At 43.1% G+C, this 19370-nt stretch overlaps 1 protein-coding gene across 1 annotated transcript in view; it reads right to left on the reverse strand.

Annotated features, from left to right (window-relative positions):
* Positions 1-262: 262 nt before the first annotated feature.
* mrpl23 (mitochondrial ribosomal protein L23) overlaps positions 263-19370 on the reverse strand; it is a 39016-nt gene continuing 19908 nt past the window's right edge. Inside the window, exon 5 of the mRNA XM_067589282.1 lies at positions 263-1308. Coding sequence (XP_067445383.1) covers positions 1144-1308 — 165 coding nt within the window. The 3' untranslated portion in view covers positions 263-1143. The remainder of the gene's footprint in view (positions 1309-19370) is intronic.

Here is a 19370-nt window from a genome sequence, read left to right on the forward strand (position 1 = left end):
CCTTGGCCTCTCAGCATAATGGAGGGTCTGAGGGCGCCCAGGAGAGGTCCCTCCCCTTTATGGGCCTTATTACGGTAAGAAAGCTCAGTCCTCCAGTGGCCCGATTCAAACACAGATCATTACTTTGTCAAAACAGCTACCAGACCACGTTGGCACATGCGCGGGCCAGCTTGTGTGGCGAACAGCGTCTCGAAGTGCCAGTTGTTGAGCGCAGCAGCCATGGGAGATGAGGCGAGGAGAACACAAGAAAAAGTAAGCAGAGCACTTTTGGACAAGTGACCGTTTATTAGTTCTTATTCCAACAGCACTTACAATTAGACAGATTCACTGGCAAGTCCCATATGTTAGGAAAACACACACACACACACACACACACACACACAAACACAGGGTACAATCTTCTCTCGGAGTTATGGCAAGTGGTGCTACCACAGAATAATAAAACACTCCAACAAATTCCATGTCGTTGCTTTGCTGAAACAACATCTCAATTGTTGTTTACCTAAAGTGGTCAATTAATCCAAGGCAAACTCATAAAAGAGGAAAGGATGTGGGTTGTCCAGGTAGTCTGATCCAACTGGCTGGGAGTCAGAGCTACAAGGGATACCACACTATACCACTCCCCAGTGTGGCAGAGGAAGAGCTGTGTAGGAGAAGGAGAAGAAAGGGGAACAATGGAGGAGACAGACGACAGAGAAAGCAAAGGAAACTCCTGAGGAAAGAGGAGGGATAAAGAGAAGAGGAGGTGCAGAGGTACTGGGCCCAAAAAGGAGGAGTGAAAAGAAGAGGAGGTGGAACAGGAAGAGTAGGAGGAAGAAGAAGAGGAGGTCATCTGAGGTGATGGAGATTCTGTACGGTGGGCTGGTTTCATGAAACATGGAGCCGGGCCACTCTCCTCCTCCTGCGATTCTGTTCTGGCTCGGGTTACTGGACTGAAGCCTCGCTAACTCACACACACACAAAACACATGTCTCCAGTCTCCCACACACATGCTCATTCTTCTTTACTACACACTTGTGAGCGTTTCTTACAGAAATAGAAGTGACATCACAACAGTTGCATTGTAAATCAATACATGTTGCTCCCAATGAAACACCCACGCACACATATACGTGGATAAGAGTTCCTGGTCAGTGGGCTGTCTCATAGTCCGAACCACTCGGTGACCCCTCCTCTCCTGGGGTCGAGTTTCTGCCTCTGCTTCTCGTCCTCCATGAACTTCTCCTGCACCTCCTCCATGGAGCCCTCCTCCGGCTTGTTGTCCTTTTCCGGGAAGATGTTAGGAAAGGTGAACGTCTGGCCTTGAGCCTGGGATGCAAAAGGTGAAGACAGAGAGGAAAATGAGCAGAGAAACGTTAGTGTTCCTACATGATATAAGAGGAATTAATTGTTGATTTTCTACTTCAATCAACAAATCAACTTTATGTGCAACTAAAAAACATGTCAAACTGCATTTTCCTTAAACCATTTGATTTTCTTCTTTGCAGAGGCAAGAAGTGAGATACTGATTTGGAATTCAGGACACTGTTTCATCCTCTCTATTCCTCTTCCAGTTACACAAACGCTCTCTTTCTCTCTGGCATTCAATTTCTCCAACTCTCTCCCACATTTAATCTCCCATCTCTCTCTATTTCTCTGGTCTTGATTTATTCAGAGGGAAAGGATGGTATCCATTATTTATTCCATACCAACCCATCTCTGGCCATGGCTAATGCATCACTGGCCCACCGTAGTCTGTGTCAGTAAAGTACAGTACACACACATGCATGCTTGCACGCCCACACACAAAAAAACATAACAGGTCAGTGGGTGCAGGCATGCACACATATCCATAGCCTATCCCTCTCAGCCTCTCCCATGGACACCTGGAAAACGGGAATTCACTGTTATCAGTTTCAACCAAAGCCAAATCATTGCAGACCTTAAGTGACTCAACTTCATATAAAGCCTGACCGTAACTGCTGATGATGAAACTGCACTTACTGGTGTCATTTTTATCAGTGTTTTGTTTGGATTTTCAAGCAAACTGCAAATCCTCATAAATGTTGCCAAAGTGATTAATGGTCACTAACGTTGTAGTTCACACCAAACAACAGCTTCCACTGACAAATAGTAAAATGTCATTATGTGACTCGTAAACTTCGCAATTATTTTATATAGAGGTCTATCACTATAAAATGAATTGCTTCCATGAACACAGTTGTCAATCAACTATTCTGTTTAAATATGTGAAATATTTTGTTTGGGGTCAGTGTGTAGGCGTAAAGGAATGGTCTGGCTCTGATGTGAATGTTACTTTGTCTGTCTCCAACCCCCAAAATACCAAGAGAAACATGCATATAATTACCACATAGCATGGTTTAATTCCCAAAGGGGGAGACAACATGAAGCTCATTCAGCCAAAGATGCAGAGTAGAGTTGGCCTTGTCAACACCGAAACGTGCTTGACTGGGACAACTGGAAGTCTCTGGTATTATTACTGTATGTTCACATTTGTGCATGTGTAAATGTGTGTGCTCGGGGGCATGTGCTTGTTTGCATGTGTTTTCTCTGTTCTGACCAGGTGAGAAAATAGAAACATTGATGTAAAACAAAAGAACAGAACAGGATGAGATGAATGACTGGCTGCTTATTGGACTTCAGCTGGTTATAACAGTGACTGGATACACACTGGTTAGAGGTTTCTCTCACATTCGAGTTACGAGATGCTTCAAACATTACCAATAAGCACAGAAACAAGCCCACCTTAACTTCACTGTCTGATCTGGGACACTAAGCAAATTTGGCTTTGATAAGGCTTCTGCTAATTAAAACCTTTATTTAAATCAGGTAGTCTCATTGAAGAAGTAAAAAATAAGACACACAACAAAATACAGTACATACTGTACATGCAAACAGCATCGGACACACAATCACGGAAACAACACACACAAAAAAGTCATAAATTTAGTTAAAGTTATCCAATGGGAAGAGACGTAGATTGATGGTTCATTCCATTTACATGATATATTATGTGCCCGAGTCTCTCAAAGTAAATAAAAAAACAACAGACTTATAAAACTACAAAATCCTTATGCTGCAAATGGTTTTCTTTTTATTTGTTGGAGAGAAACCAGTCCACCTTCTTCCAGTGTTTCTTAGTTACTGACTAATCCTAATTTGGAGTTTTCAGTAAAAAACAAAACACCCTGGTGGGAGAGGCTGGCTGGGTTATAGCCTACACAGATCCTGAGGTCATTGCATTAAGATATTAACCGCAACCCAGTCTTTATGCATGTGAACTGCAATCGAGCCTGACATGTCCAGTCTGACAATACTGGCATGACCAGGCATCTAACTACATCCAACCATTCAAAACACAACTATTATGGAAACTACTATTTTGGGTATGATACTTTACACAGACTTGAATTCATGTTGCTCTTTAAAACCTGGCCATTTGAGTCTAAACTCTCTGATACCAGCTTTGAGGAGCAGCTAGAGCAAAACATGCACAACCTTCAATCAAAACAAAAGCCACCCTGTTCTTGTGTTCCTGGCTTGCAGCAACGCTTGTATTGCAAACTACAGTAGGTTTTCAAACGAGTGCAGTAACGCAGGAGGAGAGACAAGAGTGCAGACCCAGTCAGGAGAAGAAGGCTTAGTCAGGCACAGGCAGAGAGCTGCCAAACACCAGAGAAGCACCTGGAAACCAATGGCCCTGCCAAGGCCATCTGTGTCTCTCGGCTTTCGCACACACTGCCATCGAGGAACGCAGAATCCAGAACACAAACACTGGACCAGGCCAAGGGAAGTTTGCTGCAGGAATAAGAGAGGCGTGGGGAGAAGGAGAAGGAGGCAGCACGGAGAGAGATGGGGGTAGAGGATGTGAGGAAGTGACTGGGGGAAGAGGAAGGAGTAGGGGTGACTGAGGAAGGGGTCTACCACAGAGCTATAAACACCAGACCTGGCAACGGGAGGAACAATGAAGCACTGAGCCAAACAAGACTTCACCCAACATGAACCAAACGCTGTCGCGTGACGGTTCCCAGTTATACAGCGCAGCGCCGGACACCTTGGGCCACATGCATAAAAGTCTTTGTAGATTCATGACTAAAACTGTGTGTACGCACAAAGCCAGAAATATGCATACGCATTCTTTTTTTATAAAACTGTGCATATGCATGGTTCTGTTTTATAAATCTCAGTCATGGAGGAACTGGACGCACGTGCACGAGCCTCATTTCCACTCCCACAACTAGCCATAAATGGATGAAGACACGCCCTGTGAACCAGCTCCACCAGTCTGTACACCTGTCAATGAAACAAACGGGAAAGAAGTGCAGTTTCACAGATTGTGTTGCACCAGCGAGGTTCTCAGAATAGCTTACACGCGGCTGTGCAGCTCTTTATAGCGTTCATATCATTAATTCATTACATGGACCTGTAAAATATCTCAGATATGTAATCAATGATTGGGCAGCTTTACAAATTGTGTCACAATTAAGGATAAAATAAAAAGAATATTACCAGCAAACTATTACCATGTAAATTTAAAGAATGATAAAAATGAATCTCACAAAAATGATAAATCAATATATCATCTGTAAATGGCTGTGTAAACGCAAAAAAAAAAAAAATTACACAATCAGTGCAGCAGGTTATCAACCAAAAAAAACATTAAAAAAAAACATTTCACTAAAAGATTCTGTCTCTCACCTTATATTTCATCTCCACCTCATCACTTCACCCTCTGATCCCTTTGGAAAAACATGTGTACGCCTGGTTTGAAGAATGCGTGAGGTGAGCACATTCTCACCGCACATTCTGTGTTTATAAATACCACTTTATGTGCGGGAAATGGTGTATGCATGGTTTTTGTGTGTACGCATCGTTTATGCATCTGGCCCCTTGTGTATACACAAGGCGAAGATTAATACTGGCCTCAGAGAGCGCGATTCACAAAAACAACAAAGCCCTGAGATTGAAATCAACAAAGCGCTGAGACTCGTTAAACAAGTCTTATTGTTGGCAGCAGGCCGCACCCTGTGTGTGTGTGTGTGTGTGTGTGTGTGTGTGTGTGTGTGTGTGTGTGTGTCTCTCAAGCGTCTGCTGGACACATTTCCGCAGTGAGAGAAAGTGCTGGCAGAGAGTATTCATATTTTTGTTTGAAATATATACATCACACCACAGCAGAGGCAAAGCCCGTGTCCCCTCAGTCTCCATGCGCTCTGAGCCAAAACGATCTTTCCTGTGTGTCTGTCTGCCTCTCTCTACTTGTGTATTTGTGTGTGTGAGAGAGAGGGAGTGTGTGTATGAGTGCATAATGAGTGATTTATGGAGAAGGCCGAGGCCTGGCCAAAAAGGACAAAAGTGGAGAGAGACAGTCAGGCATTATGCGCCTCCAAGAGTTTCTTTCTGTTACCTACTATGCTTCCTAGACGACAAATTGAAGGAGTGGATATTTTCCCTCACCCTGCCATCATCTTCGCCATGCTCTCAATTGAATCAAGCCGCCATCCAGGAATACTGGGACAAGGCCCCATGCTGCTAGCGATGTAAACATGCTCCTCTTACGCACATGAACAACCCATTACACCCACAGTTTCCCCCTCAATGGGAAAAGGAGGAGAAAGACTGGTGGTGGTGGCGGTGGCGGTGGTGGTAGCGGTGGCGGTGGTGGTGGGGGTTAAGAAGGGAAGACAAATGTTGTCATTGACTCACTACCAACCCGTCTCACTTTCCCCGTTTATGTGTATGTGTATGTTTCCTTATTAAGCTCTAATTGAACGTCTTGTTCTGTTCCAGGAAGTGTGCATTTAGCATGTCAGTCTGCCTTGTGTCCCGTTTGGGGACGACTGTCAGACTTTCAACCAGATGATTGGGGACAGCTGTCAAATTAGGGACAACAATTGGTGTCCTCATATTGTTTTCACAGCAGTTAAATTCGGCAGAAACTGGTTTGTATCTTTATTGGCATGTATAGTTAAACTAAACCTCCAGGGAACAAATGTACTTCAGTGCAATGTCCCCAAATCGAACCTGGGTTTGTGTATGTGTATGTGTGTGTGTGTACGCTGGTGTGAGTATGACACAGTCAGAGTCAAACCCAAAGTAATGCTGTTTGCAACCCCAGAGGAAAAGAGAGAAGACCAGGCGAGAGATGGAAAGAGACACACAAAGGACAACTGTATTCTATCTGATTGACCTTTGCCTCTGATCTGTGACAAACCGAGCACACAGTCGTAACTCAAAAACAGCCGTAGGAAAAAAAAGGTCTTGGTGTGTTTGTGTGTAATAATTTCCCCTTAAGAAAAAAAAAAAGTGGGGCGGGGGGGAAGAATGTTGAAAGAATGGACAAATGTGTGTCCGGCAACCTTGGAATGCATGTGAAATCAATACAGGGAAAATGTGAAGGGGGTGACTCTTCTATTATTCATAAGCTTAGATTTAAGTATGAAATATGAAAGCCGTAGTTGTTCTAACTAGATGTGTTAAAATGTCTTTGATGAAAACAGGAAGGTGCCGGCGCACGGTTCTTTTCAGACCTGGAGCTGAATAGAACATTATGGCACAGTCACCAGCTGAGGACACAAAAGGCTGATTCAACCTGCTGCTTTGAGAGTTAAAACATACGGGACATGACTGGACCGAACTGGACTGGCACCAGCGGCAGGACCAGACATCGCCATGTGACAGATGAGATACACATCTGCATTTAAATGCCTCTGGGCGGGCTGCACAGTAAGCACAGAGTACGAATTATGCTACAAATCTGAAGGAAAAAAAAAAAAAAAAAAAAAGGAGGCTTTCAAAGATGATTACTCAATCTCATTGTAGTAGAGTTGACTTCATTTTCCAATATCCTCAATCCACAGAATAGTCTTCATGGTATCATATTTTATGTCCTCTGGAGTGAAAAAAGTTTGGAGCAGCATTTTATTACTTTGAAAACTACTTGAGGTCAAATGGCGACTTCCATTCAGATAATCTAGACGACTTAAAACCGAATCCATCAGAAAATACATTCTAACCGCTCTTTTACGACCTGAGATCAGCCTTTCTTTTGTGCTCTCTCTACACCTCGAGCTACAAGAGTTATTGTGGAGCTAAATAAGATGTGACTCAGGGGTGGGGGGGCAAGTACACCGACTTCTTGGATGACCACACTTGACCGAATTAAACAGAGGAGCTCTCAATGTGGTCACAGAGCCTGAAAAGGCTTTAAGTGGTCTGAAAATGTGAAACTGAGCCATACGCATCGGCCCTGAGAGACTGTCGGACAAACTTTAAATCAGTTTTTTTTGAGGAGGGACAATCCAGACGGTATCAGGAGATAGAGCCATTAACAAAGCAGTCAATAAAAAAATCAACCAGATGTTGGTGGTTGCCATTAGAGTATGGCCAAATCTGGACCGCACACTGAAACGGAGAGGTGTTGACGACGCGGTGAGAAATCTCATGAGGCTGTGGCTCATGTGGCTGCGGTGGCAGTGTGGTGGGGTGGTGGGGTAAACCGTAGCAAAGCACAGAGACATCTTGACTACTGATGGTGTATGAGTGTGTATGTGAGAGAGAGAGAGAGAGAGAAAGAGAGAGAGACAGAGAGGTGTTCAAATTGTGGTAGAATCCAATTTGACCGCACGGTAGGAGAGCCTGGCAGACTACAGAGGGAGAGACCACAGTAGTGAGGTTACCAGGATTAGAGCTGAGGGCGACCCCCTGCTGTGTGTGTGTGTGTGTGTGTGTGAGTGTGTAAAACTTATTTATCTAGGGAAATGTTGACTGAGCGTGCATCATGGTCATTTTCAGCAGCTCATACAGATGTCTGCTCTGACACCTGAGGCTGTGAACCCGCAGCAGACAGTCACCGTTTCCTATTGTTGTACAGTGACCAGCACTTGACCAGCTGGCGGGGTTAAGTGCCTTGCTCATAAGCAGCTGAACTAGAGGGAAGAGGATTTCCCTCCCCCTTTCCCGATAGGTTGAAGCAGCCCAATTGTAGATTTGTAGACCTTTGTAGAGGTGTGATCACACCTTTGCGAGTCTGTTTTCTTTGGTCCCAACCGCAGATGAAAAGTCCATTTTGTTGTATTTTTCTTTTCGGTTCATTTAAGTTCACACTGCCCAATTACAAGTGAACCGGGGCTTGTGAACCAAAGTCAGATGGACTCACAAGTAGCTTGTTTATTGGACAGAGTTTTGGCAACCTGTCGTTCTGCAAGATTACAGATTTTGGCAGCCAAGGAGAGGAGGGAATAAAAACAAATCTGATCCCAGTTCCTTTAGGTTTAACTAAGCATTGTGGACTTGTCTTTGGTTTTTGCCATAATTTAGCATCTCTGCTCTTCATACCAGATAAGAAGGAAACAGCTAATAGCAAAACAGCTAATAGCAAAACAGTGTTCATGAAACAGTCTTTTTTTTTCCTTATAGTTAGTTCATATTGCATTCCCTGTTCTTACAAACTGTATCAAACTATTCTCACCTGGCTAGGCCAACAAAAGAACAGTAAAAGTAGGATGGGTGTTTTCATATTTGAGCCAGTTGAAGAGATTTTCCCTGACACAGGAGTTTTCCCAAGAGCTCAGTATATTTGGTGAAGTGTAAAAGCTGCTATTGACTTGATATGGTAACGCATCCAACTCAAAACGGTTGTCTTGAGTTTGTCTCCAGTGAGTTCAGGTATAGTCCCCTTAAGCCCTCACAAAATGTCAAGGCCAACCTACTTCAAGTTCTCCATGCTTGAAAAATTAGCATGTTGTTGACATAAGGCTAAGAGATAACTCAATATACAGTAGGTAATTGACTTTCTCTGGAATGTATTGCAATGCTATGATTTTATTGTGCGTTACAGTGTTCTAAAAACTTCAAAGAATTCAAACACTCAAAGCAAGCTGTATTTAAAAAAAAAACTACAAAATTAATAACTGAAATTAATGTTTTAGACATTTAGGAGTTTCTCTCGGGTTTGAACATATTTGTGTGTGTAATAACAAACCCAATGTACTTCCCCTCTGAAAAGCGGAAAAAAAGAAACCTGGGAGTATTTATTTAAGTATTTAGGCCATGTCTGAAAATGTCCTAAAAAGCTAGAGTTCAACTGAACCAGTCCAAACATGCTTAGTGTAAAAACACTCCAACTGTTGATCTTCGGTTCTACACACACACAAGGCCACTGCAACCATCAGAGAAGACCCTGCTCATACTATTGCCCTCTGGTCTTTAGTTTGTTAGCCTAATATTGCATTATTTAGCAGTGCTTTTTTATCTGCAATCACAGAGAAGAAATAGTTCAGGAGAAGAGGGAGAGGCAGGAAAGAAGATGTAAGAGGGCAGGAGAGGAGAAGAGATGTAGCCTGATGATTGTAAACAGCTCTGGCTGCCAGGCCCCTGGGTGGGCCACACATTCACTCTCACTTTATCTCATTGACACACAAACTCACATACACACATAATACTCTGCCCCGCTGTGCCTCCGTCCAGACCTCCTGGTGCAATCTATTCCAGGAACAGAAAAATGAGAGACAGTGATGGAGATAAGAGTGAGGACGAGAGAGGGCGAAGGTGTGAAGAAAAGTAAATACCAAAAGATAGCAAAAGCTGGACAGTTGTTCTCTTAAGGAAAGACAGTGAGGGGAGGAGAATACAATGAAGCCAGACTGCGTTTAGTCTTCGTTCAATCAGGTAAAATTAGAGTTAAACACTCAGGTTAAGAAGTCAAACATTTCAGATGATATGAGAGCCTGATGGGCAGTTAGCAAAATAACAGCTGAGCATGAGAGAAAGAGCAAAGTGAAATCATCGCTCTCTGTAAAAGGCAGATAAGTGGCAGTGAGAGTACACCACTAACCAATAGCATCCTGCTGTGGGTTCGTTCAGGGTCATGACCTCGGCCCTCCCTTCAATTACAATGACATTTCCTCCACAGCCCAGCAACAGCCAAATAACTTGGTCAGCTTTGGCTAGCAGCAGTGTACGTTTGTTTGTGTTTCCATGTCATTCATACTAATGGCCATTACAGTCATGACCTATGGTCCACATGACAGAGACGGACAATATTTTAGACAATGTTTGCAAACAATGTTTGGTGTACATACATGTGTATATGCACATTGGAAAAATAACCAATTGCCTTGTGAGTCTCCATTTAATATCAACACATAAAACTCACATTCAGAGGTTTACTGCATTGCCAGCTGCTGGCTAAATTAGCAACTACAAGCCTCTGCCTGGCGGCTACTTTTACACTTTTACATACTGCGATAAAGTCTGATTTTGTTGAGTATGAGGAGGAAACACAATTGTAGACTGAATATGATGAACAAGGTCTTAACACATGTGAGGCATTCTGCTAATACATCTTTTTTTTAGTTTAACCACATTTAAAGGTCCAATAAATTACAATGCTTGCTACTGGATGTCAGCAAACAACTATTTGCTATGTAAAGATATAGCAGAGTAATGGCGACCCGGGGAATGAAGTCACTTTCCCTCTGTACGTGTTGTTCTCCGAGCTTCTCAGTTCTTTGTTTTGATAGCCGCACCAGCTGCGCGTGCATGTTAGTGCATGTGAGTCCCACCGTGTCCTCCACGTCCGTTTCCAAGATGGCGGCCGCGTCACAAACTTTCTCAAGTTATATATTTGATCATATTTGATCAGCACTGCCTAGTTTGACAGTTTGATCTGAGTTTCGTTAGTTGTCTGTCTTCTTTTTTTTTTTTCAACTTCATTGAATTAGCGCGACATCATGTGGCTGAATGTCGTGTAATGCAACTTTAATTAACTAACCCTGACCTATGCTATGCATTATAAGAAATCCACATCTTCATCCTCGGTAGAGACACAAGCTTTAAAGCTTTACCTCATGCTCCATGATGGAAGTTCATGTCATGAATATATTCTGATTATGTTGCTGTAATTTTATGATTAGACACAACATCCAGGGCTGCTATTCACGTTTTGAATCTCAGGGTATTTTCACACCTATAGTCCGTTTGCTTTGGTTCAAATCAGTGGATGAGTTGCTACTTTGTTGCATTTTCCCTTTTGGTTCGATTTCACACAGCAAAATTTCAGGCGAACCAAAACGTATCAACAAAAGCCACATGGGAGCCATCACTCTGTTCATTGGTCAGAAATCTTGTGGGGTTGGCAAGCGGTGAGAAGAGAGTTTGTTTTTCAGAAATGGCAGTTAGGTTACTATAACATTTAGAAAAGACTTTTTCCGTCTCGCCTTTGTAAAAGAGAACATAAAACTAATGTATGAACCGTAGCACTCAGGAATACGAAGGTGTGCTTGTTCCACACAGGAGGGTGGATTAGGCTAGTAAAATGATCTTTGAACATATTTTCTGTCAGCAATAAAGTGTACTACTGTTATTATTGAAATAAACAGTGTCTCTCTCTCTGCCTCTCTCTCTCTCTCGTTGCCTCTGTGGTGCTCAAAGATGCACAGCAGCGGCTACTTTTCAACTGTTTTCTTATTCTTATTGTTCATATTTTTATTCATAAGAATAATGATAAATAAAAAGCTAAATCAAGTGCTTAATAAATGCTGTATCTGCCATTTCTAAACATGAAAACTATTATTGTTTTTCATTTTTTTCACGTTGGTGCCTCCTAGCACAGAAAACTGGCTGGTGCCCCCGGGCACTCGCCCAATGCGATAAATGGATAATCTGGCCCAGTCATTTGGGCCATATACCAAGTCAAAATACGTGAGCAGAATGGCACATTTGAACAAACTACTAGGCAACATCTAGAGAGCAATGTGTTGCTTCATGTTGCGAAGACGTGCTGCCTTCAGTCAGCTGAAGAGGAGAAGGGAGCATAATGGTTACGGGAGCTGGTTTAATGATGATGTTCATACACAAACGAACTGTATCAGAGTTCATTTGCAACCAGACCGAGACCACCTCTTCAACAAGGTCTCAGTCCTGTTTCTTTGGTCCGCACCTGAGTGCGATTGCTGTGTTCACACCTGCCCAAATGACCGCACCAACCAGAGTTCAATTCAACCAAACTAAACAAGTCAGGTGTGAAAACACACTCAGAGTGGACTCTCATCACACATACCAATGCTACAGCTATCTTTGCCATTTTAAATCTTATTTTCTTATATTCCTTTTTAGGGTGACTTTGTAACATCTGTCCAGGGACTACAGAAAAAATAACCTCTTGGCTAACTCTGGCACATTTACAGCAATTTTTATTAATGTGCATTTTCCCTGTTAAATAAACCAATAAATAAATAAATAAAAATGCGGCTCCTGCTAGTCATACTGTTAAGCTGATGTCAGAATTTCTGTTTTACATTAAAGTAGAGACCTGGACAGAGTCTGCAGCTGTTCTTTTCTGACTGAGACTGAGTGGTCTTTTCAGTTTCTCCATCCATCCAAAAGGACACATTTTGTCCTGTCATGCAAATGAAATACATCCAACATGTGACATCACATTACCACCTTAAGTAGGAGGGAAAACACACATTTGTTTCTCTTGATGAATATTCACCATGTTTAAAATATGGTGACTTGCACATGTAACCTAACAGTTGGCACACTGGCATGGATGCACTGGTCCATTATGTAGGATCTGTATCAGCACAAATACTAACTTCATTAAATAGAATGTGTATCAGCCTGATGTGACTGATGTTAAATACTGTTTCATAGTCACTGTCAATTATGGAGAACAATAACAATACAATGTTATACCTTTTCTAGATCAATTTTATTGAAATTTCTTCTTGAAATCTTGTGGCAACATTTAATTAAAAAGTGATCTGTGGTTACAGACTTACACATTCCACACAATGAGGCATTATTTAGATATATTGAATCAGTAAAGCCAGTAAGAGAAAGTGGCATCGGTGTATCAGTGCATGCTTTATTCCCTGGAATGTAGTAAATTTATCTTTTTACGATGGATAGTAACAATTATGCTACTATGGATGTAGTCATAAAGTAAGAAAAAGTACCCAACTTGTGATGCACAAAAAAAATCATAAAGTGTGAAGTACCTACAGACACCCAACCTCAGTGTACGTGCTTGGTGGGACAAAGAGCAGGAGCAGGAGTCAGGCAGGTGGGCGAACACCAGCTCTGGTGTCAACTGAAAATACTTTGAGATCTATCACAGGGACCCTCTGACGTACTGGTACAGGGCGTCCAGTGATACATACGCACATACTTCTGCCCAGAGACAAACAGAGGGTGTGAGTGAGAAAGTGTGTGTGTGTGTGTGTGTGAGTGAGAGACAGCGCGCACGTGGTGGTTTTCATGTCTGGGCATGTCTGCTCCCAGCCTGCTACTGGAGACATTAGACCCTGGTAACAGAGCTCTCGGGAAAAGATCATCACCATCTAAATACACACTCAGCCGCCCACAAAGACGTTTACATCCATCTGGTCTTGAACTGGACACTCGGAGGATAACAACAACAACAACAACAATAACAGTTACGGCAACGGACAAGAATAACGCTACCAAATATTTCCATATTAGATATTATGAACGACATGCTGTGAATCATATCACCTTCGATCTCGGAGGCCTCCCTCAACCTCCGTACCTTAAAGCCCCATCACACCTAAACCTCGCCTATTTCAACCATCCACCCCCATTACACACACATACACACACATAAACAGCTGTTCACTATCATTATCCCCTCCATCTATGTCATTCACCCCCCCACCCCCCAACCCCCACAATGTACCCCATTTCTCCCTCACCAACGCATGTAAACAACCCTCACATGCCCTCACCCCTCCCCCCCAATTTCAAGCATCCCCTCCTCCTTTTCCACCCCCCCCCCAGCCCCAGACCCAACTATCTAGGCTACCAAATAAACACACACATACACACACACACACACACACACTTAGACCCTAGCACAAAAACACACACTCACCCCTACATGCACATGCAACATAAACATCCAGGCAATGCCCCTGCCCCCTCCCCAACTCTGAGGAATGCGGGGACCAGCTGGTGGAGAAAATAAAAAACGAAGAAGCATACCAAAACAGGAAATGCATCAGCAGGGGCCTATCAGAGGGCTTTATCAGGCCAGTGGCAGCCCCGCTGAGAACCTGGGTGGCGCCACATGCTGATTGGCTGATCAAAGTTGCAGCTGTGTCATTACAGGTCAGGAGGTCAGGGGTAATCAAGAAAGGGTACAAGCATGCGCACTCGTGCATGTGTGTGTGTGCATGTGTGTTACCATGGCTATCTAAATAAGGGGAACCTGGAGGAAACGTGGGAGGAAATGAGGGAGAGGAGAGAAGATGCTGCGGAGAGAGATAAAGTAAGGACCAATCGAAAAAATGACAGTCGCAGAAAGAGAGAGAGAGAGAAAAAGAAAGAATGAATACAGAGAGTTTTGAAGCTCCACAACTAAGTTATACTTTGATTCATTTTTTTTTTTTTTACATGAAGTTGTATTTCTGTATTGTTCTGCTTTTGAGACATTTGTCCTGCTGACCTTTCTTTTGTTCACGTTTGTTTGTTTCATGATGAAAATCGTCACAGTCATGTCGTTCAAGCTTCCTGAAGTGAACTCATCTGAATTGATTTGGGAAAAGTTAAAGAGTCAAAAGGGTGAGAAAGAAACAACAGCAAGCCTCAACTGAAATCATTCAAAAAAAAAAAAAAAAAAAAAAGGTTTGCGTGTGAGATTCTAAACCGGATGGTTAAGACCCTGCTCTGTTCTCTATAATTCATGTTCTCTCTCCACTGAGCTCTTATGAAACCTACACGTACACACACACACACGCATGATTTTACTTAAGACTGAATTTTTCCAAATGAGGAGACACATAGGGAAACGGGGAAATAGGGGTGGGTTGGGGGGGGGGGCTTTCAGCAAAGCTTGATTGCCAGGAAAAGCTTCTCCTTTTATTAGATCCACCACCAGCATGCGTGCACGTGCACACACACACACACAAACATATACTGTGTGTACAAACACTAATTAGTGATTCAGCCCATTCCTTCCTTCCAAAGATTTATACGCCTATAATGTTGACAGATAAGATATACTGAAGTCTTCACAGTTCTGGATAAGATGAGGATCATGAATATCTCACTTAGATATGCTGTTGTTACAAATTTTCTCTCAAAATTTCGAAAATTAAATAAAAAAAATATTGAAATATTGCCTCTGTAATCATACTGTGCCTATGACGGCTCAGTGGACACGGTGATGCACTGAATAAGACTCTCGTTAAAAATGTTTACACAGACTTGACAGTTTCATCATATTGTATTCTGTGGTGATATTTAAGGTGATTGTGGCATTCACTGTGGAGATGCAACTATGGCAAGAATGCTTGCGATGTACAGTATGACATTATGGTATAGTGTCATTATATGTCATTATGGTCTTTCTATTCCATCTGTGAATTTTAGACACAACAGAATATGACGCTTTATTAAGTAAGAGCACCACAAGTTTGCCAGAGCTAAGGTTAGATAAATGGTTTTTTTTCTGTTCCTTACCATCATCAACATGGTTTTATTGATTCTGACTCATTTTGTTCTTGGTTCGTTAGAGGCAAAAATAGGAACCATCTGTGCTTCATTATCATTTTTAATTAATTATACTCAAGCAATAACATAAAGGGACCCCATTGCAATGAAAAATAGGTCCGAGTTTTAACAACTTGTGTTGTCCACATGTCCATCAATTCTGCCGAGTGTGTTTTGCGTTGAATTCTACATTACAAGAAGCCTAGCTGTACTGTATTCTGGGCTACTGAAAAGCAGCCTAGCATACAAACATGAAACATTGTAATATAAGAATTAAATTACGCAGAGATTCGAATAAAAATGGAAATTTGAATATGATGAATTGCCCTGTCTAATGTGAAAGAGAAAAATAGGACAGACACAGAGGGGAAGAGAGCACTGGGGGGAAAGTGGCAGAAGTTAAAAATGTTAATTGGTGTGATAAGCAAGGGTGAGGCAGCACAGGGAAAGGGAAGGAAGCAGAGCAGCAGGCAGACAGACAGACAAGGCTGTGTGAGGAAAGCCTGTGTTTGCGTGACAAGGTGAAAAGAAGGAAGAGGGAGGGAAGGAGAGCGGGAGCGATCATGATCCAAATAGTTGAAAATAATAAAATTCCACACAGATAAGCAAGATTTCCCCCTCGGCCCGACAGCCTGATTCAGCACCTCCAGCTCCAGAGAGCCGCGGCTTTGCTCAGACCAGAGAACAGTAACGGGAGGAGGTGGGGGTGGGGGGGGAGGGGGAATCATGGGGGTTAGCAGCCCCCCATCCTGTACCTCTCTCCACCACCATCCGAGCCTAGCCAGATACACACATCCACAGTTACACATATACACACAACCCTAGAGGGTCTATTGTTAAGCAACAAGGAGTCAATATAGGAGATGAAGGGCAGTGAGAGAAGCTAGTACAGCAAAACGTTGCCATCTAGTGTCAGTCAAACAGAGAGGAGAGCCAGACTTGGCCACAGTTCTCTCATAACCACTCTCAATACAGCTGTTTCTTTCTCTCTCCCCCCTTTTCAGCTGTGTCACAACTCCTCCATGTTTGCCACTCAGTCTCTCCCTCTGTTTGTTTGTCTCTCTCTCTCTCTCTCTCTCTCCCTCTCCCTTGCTCCCATTCTCTTTCACTTACGTGTTCGAGGGATGACTTCCCCATGGATCGAGCAGGGGTGGAGAAAGCGACAGAAAGAAACACGGGAAATGAGCAATTTGAATGAAGCTACCACTTATTCTACAACTGTTGGTCCAACCCCATATCTTGTTTTGTTCTGTGGTTGTTGGGTTGGGACATTGCTCTGGGGCACCAAGCAATCTGACTGGTGCATCTGGTTTGCTGTGTTGCTGTCAGTGACCAGGGCCCCAGAGAGAAACCTTGACACCTTATTCACTACTTTTAAGAAAATTGAACCACCAGGCACACAAACAATAATAGAGTCATTAGTGGCTAAACAAGCTGTTTGTGTTTGTGACAGAGTTCTGCTTTTCATATTTGCGAATGTCCCGACAAGAGTAGGAATTTTAAAAAAAAGTGGTAAGATAAGTTAACCATTTTCTTGACCTCATTAGAAAAAATATTAATTCGGGGGTTTAAAATTGTTACTTAGGGAGGTTAACACGACCTCATGAAATGTATAGGCATACATAGATGTGAAAAAAATACTTCAAATGACACTGACTTTGGTTAATATTTAATGTTATGGACATTTAACTTAATCATAAGCAGATGAGAAAAACTAAATCGTGACCACTATAAAAACAGTGACATCATTGGTTTATGTGTAAACAAAACTAGCTGCTCACTTCAACAACTAATGCCCGGCATCATGACAACACCTTGGACCATCTGTGCGCCTGCTCTCCCTTCTGCTACTAATTTTTCACTCATCATCTACTTTCACTACTTTCGCCCGTATGCAGAGTCTCCTCTGACTGTATGAAGTGAGCTTTTGTCTACAGATAAACTCTGTTGAATGGAGCTTGTGTGGGATTTGTGCAACCACACCCTACAAAAGGACGGGCTTACAACGATACTTACAGACTCCAAGTGAGCCCAGATGACTGTTGATGCACATGGACGGCTAATCTCTGTGTGCCTTCATTCGGTGTATACCAGCTGTCAAGCAACAGTTAACTAGAGTGCATTTTTATGCTAAATGTTTGCAAGCATCCCACAGGTGCCTGGACGTGCCATGCGCTACCCAACACACGAAGAACACAAACTGCTGTGCCTCCCGTCTTGACCTCTGAAAACAACATGAGGAAAATGTCTGAGATTCCTTTCTTTACACGGATACAGTCACGCTGTTTCAAGAGGATGATGGAGAACTTTCACTTGACAGTTAATTAATCAGGATCAGCTCTGACCAGCTGTAGAACTGATTGGAAATTGTTACTTTGACAGCATGCTTTTAGCATCTGCAGCAATGTGACACTAAACTGGATCATTCAGAAATGCTGAGACCGATCAGATATCCCATTCATATATTCACAGCGTCACCCTCCAGGAGCTTTCAACATGCACTCTGAGCACTCAGCCCACTGAAGTGCTGCAGCTGGCACCAGCCAGCAAAGCTCGCTTGCAAACTAGCTGCCACTCCAAAAGAGAGAAAATAACTCCTCCTCAGACCAAAACTCACCACAGCCTTTTCATTTACATGCCAGGCAGAGAGTACTTTATCGTAAATGTTTGACTGGCAATAATGTAACCGAACAATGACTGAAAACATTCAAAAATGACTATAATTTCTAAAGTGGAGGGCTTTCTCTTTTATGAAAAGCACCACATTGGGTTTACGAAGGTTTTAAATGGAAGCAAGGTTTAACTGGAAATGGTGGCATGGTGCACTTCAGCGGGGAGATGGGCCAAGAGAATTTAATGAGGGTAAACCACGGGGTCTGACATGCATTATGAACACGGTCGGCTGCAAAAAGCCTTCCTCTCTACCAGTCACATCCTGATTTTTGCGTAAGGTCAGGTTAAATTAGGGTTTGCCACAAAAACACTACAGGTTTTCCTGCTAATATGTGACTTGCTAACGATATAAAATAGAGAATATTTTTAAGAACCTGGCAAAAGAAATAGCGATTACACAAAGGTATAACTAACCAGACAAGAAATCTAATTACACCTACTGTAAATGAAGTAATGTCTACAACAGAGGTCAAAAAGTGCAATGCCAAATGGGATTTTCCAACATCAGCCCTTTACAGCATCAAATAGATGGAAGAGTATGAGTTGACTGCGAAAATCGGAAACAAGTGTTACCCCGAGCGTAGCGGCTAGAGTTAGCCCTTAGCGGTACATGAAAGCAGTCTGACTCTAAACACACCAGTCCCATTGAAGTGCAGCCAGACCTAAAAGCAGTCTGATAGACTCAAGATTTTTCATTTTGTACTGCTGTTTTTGTCACCCCACCACCAGCACCACCATCCTGTCTACTAACACACATACACACACACACATAAACACACACAGCCTCTCCCCCCCTCCCCCTGATCACTTTGCCCCGTCTCTGGACCTCCCTGCTCTGGCATGACTCCATCATGCCCTTATTCACCTCCCCTGCTCACCCCTCGCAGCCCCTCACACGCACATACACACTTTCCCACACACAGTGCACATTTCACACATGCAGACGCTATCTCTTCCCCCGATACTGGGGTCCCCCCCAAGCCTGAGGAAAATGGCCGTCACGGAACCCCGCTAACAGGAGGCCTCCCCTCAACCACAAACCAAGAGTAAGGAATGAGAGAGAGAGAGAGAAAGAGAGAGAGGGGGGGAGAGAGAGCATATTACTGCTGCAATATTAGCTGATGGAGGGAGCAGGGGGAGAGATGGGGGAGAGGGAAGGATGAGGGTAGAATGGGGGGACCGCG

Source organism: Thunnus thynnus, chromosome 5 (genome assembly GCF_963924715.1).
Source record: "Thunnus thynnus chromosome 5, fThuThy2.1, whole genome shotgun sequence".
Taxonomy (NCBI): Eukaryota; Metazoa; Chordata; class Actinopteri; order Scombriformes; family Scombridae; genus Thunnus; species Thunnus thynnus.